Raw genomic sequence first — 10,825 nt, forward strand, 5'->3', positions numbered from 1 at the left:
CATACACACACACACACACACACACACACACACACACACACGTGTAAAGGTGAACTTGACAACTGGTGGCATCTTTTCCTACAAAGAACAATTCGTTTTAGGGTTGGGCAGTGAGGATGTGGAATTCTCATCGTGCTGGAGCCCTGGGAACCGCATTAATCCAAGATGTCGATACAAGGGGACAGTTCTGGGTATCAGTGTGTGGCCACAATGGGGCTGAGGATGCCTCACCAGACACTGCCATTAAACCCCAGGGATCCAACCCAGAAATGCGGTATATGGGCCCACCAAACCATGATACTCCAGGAGAGACTGGACAGTACAAAGGCCGAGGACCGGTTGGAGCTATCTCCGATCTCCAGCTGGAGGGGACCGCCGCTGAAGCAGTGCGTTCTAGTGGTTACAGCATGGGCCTTGGCGTTGGGAGGAATTGGATTCTAATCTCACCTCTGCCACTCACCTGCTGTGTGACCTTGGGCAAGTCAAAAAAATGGATAAAATCAGGGCAAATGGCAAAGCCCCATAGACATAGTGCAAAGACTCTAGACTTAAGGTCATTATGGGGAGGGAAAGTGTTTGCTAATTCTGCAGTATTGTACTCTCCCAAGCATTTAGCCCAATGCTCTGCACATAGGAAGCACTCAATAAATACAATTTGATTGACTGGTAGATTGGGCCTCAGTTCCCTCATCTGTAAAGTGGGGATTAAGATTGTGAGCCCCTTGTGGGACAGGGACTTTTTCCCACCTGATTAGCTTGTATTTACCCTGGCACTTAGTACAGTGCCAGGCACATAGTAAGCACTTAACAGAAAACCATAGAAAGTAAAAAGTCACTTATATGTGCCTCTGTTCTCTCATCTGAAAAAGGGGGATTAAGCCTGTGACCCCCATGTCAGACAGGGACTGTGTCCAACCTGATTAGCTTGTATCTACCCCAGCACTTACAACAGTGCCTGGCACATAGTAAGCACTTGACAACTACCATAAAAAAAAACAAAAAAACCAAAATAACAGATTACCCAGATGGTTGCCTGGACAACAACGTCTTAGTCTGGTTCCTTCCAGGCCCTCCTGGGGCCCAGGGTGATTTCTTTACACAGAGGCGGGTTAAACTCAGCTCTTGGCTCCTCGTAGGCAAGAAGGGGCTCCAGGGCTGACCTGAAGATTCCCAAGTGTCAGCAGAAACAGGGTCCCACGGGAATTGGGCTGAGGCTCCTGAAGGTCCTTATTCCCAAGGCCGCCTGACATACCCTCCAAGATGATGACGGAGGAAAAACTCATGGCCTCCACGGTTGACGAAATTGACGTCCGTCAGAAGTGTAATTTAAATTTCGCAGGGGCTGGGGAAGATGACGCTATTCCCACAATGCCCTGTTGACCGGACAGTGAGGGGATTTTCGCCCCAGGACCTGGGGCAGGCTGCCAGGAGCCTGAAGCTGAAATAGCAAGGCCGCCCCTAGGTTAATTGCTAATCACTGGGAGTTTTCTCAACATTTCAGAGGTGAATTAGGATGTTTAGCAAATCCGCTGTCCAGTCAAGTCAGTCAGTCAATCGTATTTACTGAATGCTGACTGTGTGCAAAGCACTGTTCTTAAGCACTTGGGAGAGGACTGTATAACAAAATAACAGACACATTCCCTGCCCACAATGAGTTTACAGTTTACTGATTCATGGGAAACACCTTGTCTGGCCCTTGGATTGCCAATGACCTAGTTTAGGATTACAGAGAAAAGCAGCATAACCTAGAGGACTCCCTGGCCTGGGAGTCAGAAGGACCTGGGTTCTAATCCCGGCTCCGTCCCTTCTCAGCTGTGGGATCAAGAAATAGTCACTTTACTTCTCTGTGTCTCAGTTCCCTCATCTGTAAAATGGGGATTAAGTTTGTGAGCCCCAAGTGGAACATGAACCATGTCCAACCTGATCAGCTTGTATCTACTCAGCGCTTAGTATAGTGCTTGGCACAAAGTAAGTGCTTAACAAATACTATTTTAAAAAAAAAGGAAGAGAGCCCTCCAGATCATGACACCAATACACAGAGTGTTAAAAGACATGTACACCATGTCTAATATTGCTCAAGCTGTCGTGGAGCAAATCACTAGGACCTGTCAGGTGCAAAAGTGAGGTTACCCATAGTAAAGAAAAAACAAAGCACAGATACAGTATGGATTAGTGGATAGAGCACGGGCCTGGGAGTCAGGAGGCCCTGGCTTCTAATACTGGCTCCGCTACTTGTCTGCTGTGGGATCTTTGGCAAGTCACTTCACGTCTCTGTGCCTCAGTTACCTCATCTGCAAAATGGGGATCAAGACTGTGAACCCCTTGTGGGACAGGGCTGTGTTCAGGGTAATTTGCTTGTATCTACCCCATCGCTTAGAACAGTGCTTGACGCATAGTAAATACTTAAGAAATACCATCATCATCATCAGATACACAGTGCAAAGACACCAGTGCCCATAAATGAGACACTTGCCTGCTGGGTGGCCTTAGGCAAGTCACTTAACTTCTCTGTGATTCAGTTACCTCATTCATCAAATGGAGATTAAGCCTGTAAGCCCCACTTGGGACAGGGACTGTGTCCAACCTAATTACCTTGGTTCTATCCCAGCAATTAGTACAGTGCCTGGCACATAGTAAATGCTTAGCAGATACCATTTTTGAAAAATGGGTAAAATCTGGGCAAATGGCAAAAGCCAGAGACACAGTGCAAAGACTCTGGGCTGAAAGCTCATTGTGAGCGGGGAAGCATGGCTCGGTGGAAACAGCACGGGCTTTGGAGTCAGAGATCATGAGTTCAAATCCTGGCTCTGCCAATTGTCAGCTGTGTGACTTTGAGCAAGTCACTTAGGCCTTCCCAGACTGAGCCCCCTTTTTCCTCTCCCCCTCCCCATCCCCCCCACCTTTTTCCCCTCCCCACAGCACCTGTATATATGTTTGTACAGATTTATTACTCTATTTATTGTACTTGTACATATGGAGAAGCAGCGTGGCTCAGTGGAAAGAGCCTGGGCTTTGGAGTCAGCGGTCATGTGTTCAAATCCCAGCTCTGCCAGTTGTCAGCTGTGTGACTTTGGGCAAGTCATTTAACTTCTCTGGGCCTCAGTTCCCTCATCTGGAAAATGGGGACAAAGACTGTGAGCCCCCCGTGGGACAACCTGATCACCTTGTAACCTCCCCAGTGCTTAGAACAGTGCTTTGCACATAGTAAGCACTTAATAAATGCCATCATCATCATTATTATTACTATTCTATTTATTTTGTTAATGATGTGCATCTAGCTTTACTTCTATTTATTCTGATGACTTGACACCTGTCCACATGTTTTGTTTTGTTATCTGTCTCCCCCATCTGGACTGTGACCCCGTTGTTGGGTAGGGACCGTCTCTTTGTGTTGCCAACTTGTACTTCCCAAGTGCTTAGTACAGTGCTCTGCACACAGTAAGCGCTCAATAAATACAATTGAATGAATGAATGAACGAACTTAACTTCTCTGGGCCTCAGTTACCTCATCTGCAAAAATGGGGATTAAGACTGTGAGCCCCCCGTGGGACAACCTGATCACCTTGTAAGCTCCCCAGCGCTCAGAACAGGGCTTTGCACATAGTAAGCACTTAATAAATGCCATTATTATTATTATGATTATTACTCTGTTCTATTGTACTCTCCCATGTGCTTAGTATATGGCTCTGTGCACAGTTAATGCTCAATAAATACCATTGATTAACTGATTGATTGACTGTTTCTTTTAACATCTGCCTCCCCCTCTAGGATGTAAGCTCGTTGTGGGCAAGGAACGCATCTACCAACTCTGTCTTGGTGTACTCTGCCACGCACTACATACAGTGTTCTTCTCCACAGTAAGTGCACAATAAATACCACTGATTGATTGATTGCTTTTATTAATGTCTGCCTCCCTTTCTAGACCGTAAGCTCATGGGCAAGGAACTTGTTTACCAACTCTGTTCTACTATACTTTCTCAAGCGCTTCGTAGCGTGCTCTGCACACAGTAAGCGCTCAATAAATACTATTGATGGAATAGTGCCCCCAAATGGATAAAACTTGGGCCCATCTATTTTGCTTTTTCCTTCCTCATGGATTGCCAGTGAGTCCTACTTACCTAGCACAGTATGCTACTTGCCCTTGGTGAGCTATTTGCAAGGGTGAATTAACAACAACCCCTAGGAAATTGACCTACTCACTCCCCCTCACCCCCTGCCACTCAGAGCCTGAGAGTCTTGTCTGATTCTGTCCCTGAGAATGAGTGAACATGACCAGTTTCAGAATCTGTGTGAGTTATACCATCTAAACCTCTGAGGTTATTTGAAAGGAAGCCCATTTGGAGTGGTCTGAGGGGTAGCCCCTTTGGGGTTACTTAAAAGGAATCTCTTTTGGGGTGGTTTGAGAGGAGACAAGCAGTTTCTCCTTCCCAGTTTTACCAGCTGCTACAAGTTGGGTACCATTTTGACTAGCAAGTTAATTGCTAATTGCCTACCCATGTACTAAGGCGAACGCTCGACCCAAAACACCTCTTAAAGGTTGATGCAGCATAGCCTAGTGACAGGAGTCCGGGCCTGGGAGTCATAAGATATGGGTTCTAGTCCTAGCTCTGCCACTTGTCTTCAGAGTGACCTTGGGCAAGTCACTTCACTTCTCTGTGCCTCAGTTACCTTATCTGTAAAATTGGGATTGAGACTGTGAGCCCCATGTGAAGCAGGGACTGTAGCCAACCTGATTAGCTTCTATCTACCCCAGTGCACACAGTAAGCTCTTAACAATTTTTACTATTATTATTATTGCTATTATGCCATCAGTTACTCCAACAGGTCCCTGCTTTTGTCATTGCCCCCCTGCTGGGATTTGGGGGAAGTTTTTCCAATCACACAGCATTCTGTCTTCCTTCTCCTTGGACCTGATGAGCATAGGTGATGAGTCCAAGTGACAGAAGGCCTCACCCTCTTTTGAAATTGAGATCACTGAGGTTTAGGGAGGGTTGCCATCACCCATGGAGGGCTGCTGGCTGAGCAGGGGATGGAATGCAAGTCTCCTGCAGGGATCACCTCTTTGGAGTATTCAATTCTGCGTCTCCCCCATCCCCGCACCCTGGAGGCAGGACTGCATTTCACGACAATCCCAGACCTTTATAGACACCATTGGACCTCTTCTTTAGGCATATCTGCTATATCCCCATGGTATCAATCAATCAATTAATCAATCCTGCTTACTGAGCACTTACTATGTGCAAAGCACGGTACTAAGTGCTTGGGAGAGGACAATAGAATATAACAGACACATTCCCTGTGTACAGTGAGTTTCCAGGCTACAGGGGGTGAAAAACATTAATTAGAAATAAATAAATTATGGATATGGACAAATGTGCTGCAGAGCTGAGGGAGGGGTGAATAAAGGAAGAAAATCCAACTACAAAGGTGATCTAAAAGGGAATGGGAAAAGAAGAAATGAGGGTTTAGTCAGGGAAGGCTTCTATGAGGAGATATGTATTTAATCAATTTGTTGTGGGCAGGGAACGTGTCTGTTTATAATAATAATAATGATGGTATTTGTTAAGCGCTTACTCTGTGCAAAGCACTGTTCTAAGTGCTGAGCGCTGTTCCAATATATAGTACTCTCCCAAGCGTTTAGAACGGTGTTTTGCACACTGTGAGTGCTAAATAAATGTGGTTGAATGAATAAATGAACGTATGTCCATATTTCAATCAATCGTATTTATTGAGCGCTTACTGTGTGCAGAGCACTGTACTAAGCGCTTAGGAAGTACAAGTTGGCAACATATAGAGACAGTTCCTACCCAACAGTGGGCTCACAGTCTAGAAGGGGGAGACAGAGAACAAAACCAAACATATTAACAAAATAAAATAAATAGAATAGATATGTACAAGTAAAATAAATAAATAGAGTAATAAATATGTACAAACATATATACATATATACAGCTGCTGTAGGGAAGGGAGGGAGGTAAGACGGGGGATGGAGAGGGGGCAGAGGGGGAGAGGAAGTAGGGGGCTCAGTCTGGGAAGGCCTCCTGGAGGAGGTGAGCTCTCAGTAGGGCCTTGAAGGGAGGAAGAGAGCTAGCTTGGCGGATGTTGGGAGGGAGGGCATTCCAGGCCAGGGGGATGATGTGGGCCGGGGGTCGACGGTGGGACAGGCGAGAATGAGGCACGGTGAGGAGATTAGCGGCAGAGGCCATATTTGTAATTTATTTATATTCACGTCTGTCTCCCAGCTCTAGACCATAAACTTGTTGTGGGCAGGGGAGTCTGTTTCACTGGACTCTCCCAAGAGCTAAGTACAGTGCTCTGCACCCAGTAAGTGCACAATAAATACCATCGATTGATTTGATCAGTTGATCTGTCGGGGATGAAAGCAAGGGCAAAAGGAGGAACTTTGGGGAGTGGATCCAGATGGGATCAATTCCACACAGAGGACTGTGGGTACAAGGCAGGACATCAGCTGACCATATTCCTTCAAGCTGTCTCCTTCCCCTACCTTACCCCCCCCACTCTACCACACCACTCCTTTCTTCTGCCAGTTTCAGAAACATTTGGGGGTGGGAGAGGGGACGTGTGGAGTGGCCATCTGTGTGGCTCCATCTGCCAATCCCATTGGTCCAGAGAGATCGTGGCCGTTTGGAGGGCTTCCCTCAACAAAGAGGCAGCGTGGCCTAGTGGAAAGAGCGTGGGCCTGGGAGTCAGAAGACCTGGGTTCTCATACCAGCTCTGCCAGTTGCTTGCTGGGTGACCTAGGGTAAGTCATTTCACTTCTCTGTGCCTCAGTTGCCTCAACTGTATAATGGGAATTAAATACCTGGCTCTGCCAGTTGCTTGCTGGGTGACCTTGGGTAAGTCATTTCACTTCTCTGTGCCTCAGTTGCCTCAGCTGTATAATCGGAATTAAATACCTGTTCTCCCTCCTAGCTATCAATCAGTCAATCAGTAGTATTTATTGAGTGCTTACTACGTGCAGAACACCATTATAAGCTCTGGGGAGAGTACAATACAACAGAGTTGGCAGATACGTTCCCTGTCCATAATGGGCTTACTCAAACTGTGAGCCCCACGTGGGACTGGAACTGTGTCCGACCTAATTAATTTGTACCTACCCCAGTGCTTAGAACAGTGTTTGACACATTGTAAGTGCTTAACAAATACCATAAGCCTCCCCCCACCATCAACGTCTATGTTGGGCCTGCTTTCTGGTCTACTGTGGTCTTGGAGGTAGACAGACCCCTGCCCTGAGTGAGAAGGTTCTGCACTCCTCTTTGGAGGGGAAGGCACACACCAAACAGTGTCTCCCACTCCTCACCAGGAACAGAAAATTCAGGGATTCTCTGAATCGGGAACCCCTTCAGGGGTTTGGGTTCTGTTCTCAGGGCAGGGAGATGCCTCAGGAGGTGGAGACAGGATCCGAGGAGCCCAGAGAGCTGGTGGATGGCCTCAACCAGCGAGAAGCAGGTGGCACCTCCTGCCCCCATCAACCGGACTCTCAGTCTGGGGCCGGGACAGGGAGAGGGGAAGCACATGTCCTAACAGATAGAGTATGGGCCTCGAAGTCAGAAGGACCTGAGTTCTAATTCCTCCTCAGACATTTGTCTGCTGTGTGACCTTGGGCGAGTCACTTCGCTTTTCTGTGCCTCAGTTCCCTCCTCTGTAAAATGGGGATTAAGATTGTGAGCTCCATGTGACGTGGACTGTGTCCAACCTAATTAGCTTGCATCTACCCCAGCTCCGAGCACAGCACCTGGCACGTAATAAGCACTCCACAAATACCATTTAAAATATGGGTAAGTAAATCAGAGGAAAGGTCTCTGTGCCTCAGCTACCCCATCTGTAAAATGGGGATTAAGATTGCGAATCCCATGTGGGACATGGACTGTGTCTAACCTGATTGTACTTCCCAAGCGCTTAGTACAGTGCTCTGCACACAGTAAGCGCTCAATAAATACGATTGATTGATTGATTGATTACCTTGTATCTTCCTCAGCGCTTAGTAGAGCATCAGGCACATAATAAGGGTTTAACTATGAGAAGCAGCGTGGCTCAGTGGAAAGAGCACAGGCTTGGGAGCCAGATGTCATGGGTTCTAATCCTGGCTTCGCCACATGTCTGCTGTGTGACCTTGGGCAAGTCACTTAACTTCTCTAAGCCTCAGTTCCCTCATTTTTAAAATGGGGATTAAGACTGTGAGCCCCACGTGGGACAACCTGATCACTTTGTATCCCCCCCCCAGTGCTTAGAACAGGGTTTTGCACATAGTAAGTGCTTAATAAATACCATCATTATTATTATTATCACTATTATTATTATTAACAAATACATACACATATTTGTACATATATATGTACAAAAGGGGAAAGGTCTCTGTGCCTCAATTCCTTCATCTGTAAAATGGGAATGAAGACGGTGAACCCCATGTGGGACTTGGACTGTGTCCAACTTATTAGCTTGTACCTACCCCAGTGCTCAGCACAGTGCCTAGCACATAGCAAGCACTTAACAAATACCATTTAAAAAATTAAATAAAGAAGAAAGAAGAGCCCAGGGGCAGAGCAGGGGCTGGGTTAGACTAAGACGGGATACAGGTTGGCTCAATTGCGTGCTGGCCCCTTCCCTCTCAGAGTCGGGGTGGGGGGTGGGGGCGGAGGTCTCTCCATTGCTCCCTCACTCTCTGCACCTAGGTTCTCCAGCCTGCCCAGAAGTAGGAGGGGCCCGACTGGCAGTTGACAGGTCCTGCTGCAGGCCTGGCTGTGCCAGGCTAGTGCCCATCTGAAAAGGGCGAGCTGACGCATCCAAGCCCCTGGATGACCCACGAGGGTCGCTCGAGCGGGTTGGAAGGTGGGGGTCCCCATGACCCCCCCACCAATTTGAAGCTAGGGAATAGCGAATGGGTTCCCCCGCATAATGGGCCGTGGAACGGTCCTCGAAGGCACGGTAGGCCGCTCTCGAAGTCAGGGTCAGCCCAGGTAGCTTCCCCTTCTCCAGGGACAAGTTTCCTCTTCAGGTGTGGAAGGGGGGGAAGCGTGGTAGAGGGGGATGGAGAGGGAAGGGGGAGTACGCGGCAAACTGATCCTTACCTCTGCCCTCCCCCCAACCCTTCCCCAAGCTAAGTGTGGCCCTCTGTCCTGGCTGGCTTTGCAGAATTTACAGAGATCAGTGAATTTGGGGCGACAGAGAGTGTTGGGGAAAAGAGGCAGGGACTGGGAGCCCGACTACCCGAAGGAAGAGGGGCTGGCTGGAGGGGAGGGGGGAGGGAGAATCTATTTTCAGCCTCTCCCTCTGCGTAGGAGATCCAACCTGTCCTGCCTCCCTCTAAAACCCAGCTCCCACCTCCCCTCCCTCCCCTCTTCCCGCTGAGCGTGTTCCTTTCGGGAGGCGGGGAGGGGGATCCATGATGAGACACCCCCCCGGAAGCCTGGGGGCGTGTGTTTGTGGGACCCTGTGTGCCACCGTGCAACAGTGTTTGTGTGTGGCTGCGTGTGCGAGCGTTAGAGCGTGTCCATGGATGCATTCGCCCCTCGATTAGCGGGTTTGCGAACACACCAGCAGCATGTAGGTGCAGACGTTTGTGTTTTGCCCGTGAGTGTATTTTTGAAGGCACGCACGCTTGGGTGTGCATGGGGGCATGGATGTGTGTGTGTGTGCGTGCTTGTGTGTGCGTGCTTGTGTGTGTGTGTCCCACCGCCCAGCCGCCCCTGTAGGAGGTGGGGGGGTGGGGGGGATTGGGGATTGGAATGGGCAGGAGAGAAGACAGATTCCCACGTCCCAGGGGACAGGAGTTTTCCTTCTGGGTCGCCCCCGCCCTCACCCCTAGTTCAAGATTGCGATCTCCACTATGACAGCGAGGGAGGGAGGGAGAGGGAGAGAGAGAGAGAGAGGGAGGGAGAGAGAGAGAGAGAGAGGGAGAGAGAGGGAGAGGGAGGGAGGGAGAGAGAGAAAGAGAGGGAGAGAGAGAAAGAGAGAGAGAGAGAGAGTGAGTGTGTAAGAGAGAGCGAGCTCGTGTGTATGGATTTCTATGAGTCTGTGCGTGTACCTAGTGCAGTGCCCTGAACTTGGTCCCCCCGACGCCCCCGTCCCGTCCCGTCCCGTCCCGTCCCGTCCCATCCCACCGGCCGGTCCTCCTGACCCCGGGCCGGTCTTCCTGACCCCTGGGCCGATCCCCCTGACCCCGAGCCGGTTCCCCGCAACCCCGGTTCTGTCCGATCCGGTCCGGCTCCCCACCCCCCCCACCCCACCCTGTACCTGCTTCTCGAGGGGCTCCTTGGCGGAGAGGTTGGGCTTGGGGGAGGGGGCCCGCTCGCAGGAGCATCCCTCCAGCAGGTAGACCCCGGCCGGCCTGGAGCTCGAGTCGCTGTCGAAGTAGAAGAGCATGTTCTGCAGCAGCGCGAACCACTTGGGGTGCCATTTTGTGTGGTCCGAGCCCCGCTTGCTCAGGTAGCCCCGTCTGGCCCCGTCCTTCTTGGCCAGCAGGCCCAGGTAGGTGGCGTGGCCGTCGTTGAGCCGCAGACCCTTCTGCATCTTGGCCGGGGGGCCTGGGGGGGCCCAGGGGTCTAGGGGTTTCGGGGCCGGCGAGGACCACCGCGGCCCTGGACGCTTTCACACCCGGCCGGGCCGGGATGCGGGCAGCCGCCGGCTGACGAGCCGGAGCCCAGCCATCCGCATCGCTCCCCGATCCCCCTCCTCCCTCTTCTCTCCCTCCTCCCTCCCCCCGCGCCCCGCCCCCTCCCCAAACTCTCTACGCTTCGGGACGCGGCTCCCCCGGCCCGGGCGGGCTTCCCTTCCTCCCCCTCCTCTCCCCCTCCGCCCACAGCCC

At 50.4% G+C, this 10,825-nt stretch overlaps 1 protein-coding gene across 3 annotated transcripts in view; it reads right to left on the reverse strand.

Annotated features, from left to right (window-relative positions):
- The window catches only part of RASGRF1 (Ras protein specific guanine nucleotide releasing factor 1), a 136,142-nt gene extending 125,545 nt beyond the window's left edge, over positions 1 to 10,597 (reverse strand). For all 3 annotated transcript variants that reach the window (XM_038767536.1, XM_038767537.1, XM_038767535.1), the window contains exon 1: positions 10,255 to 10,597. In XM_038767536.1, coding sequence (XP_038623464.1) covers positions 10,255 to 10,530 — 276 coding nt within the window. In that variant the 5' untranslated portion in view covers positions 10,531 to 10,597. The remainder of the gene's footprint in view (positions 1 to 10,254) is intronic.
- Positions 10,598 to 10,825: the final 228 nt, after the last annotated feature.

Source organism: Tachyglossus aculeatus, chromosome 26 (genome assembly GCF_015852505.1).
Source record: "Tachyglossus aculeatus isolate mTacAcu1 chromosome 26, mTacAcu1.pri, whole genome shotgun sequence".
NCBI lineage: Eukaryota > Metazoa > Chordata > Mammalia > Monotremata > Tachyglossidae > Tachyglossus > Tachyglossus aculeatus.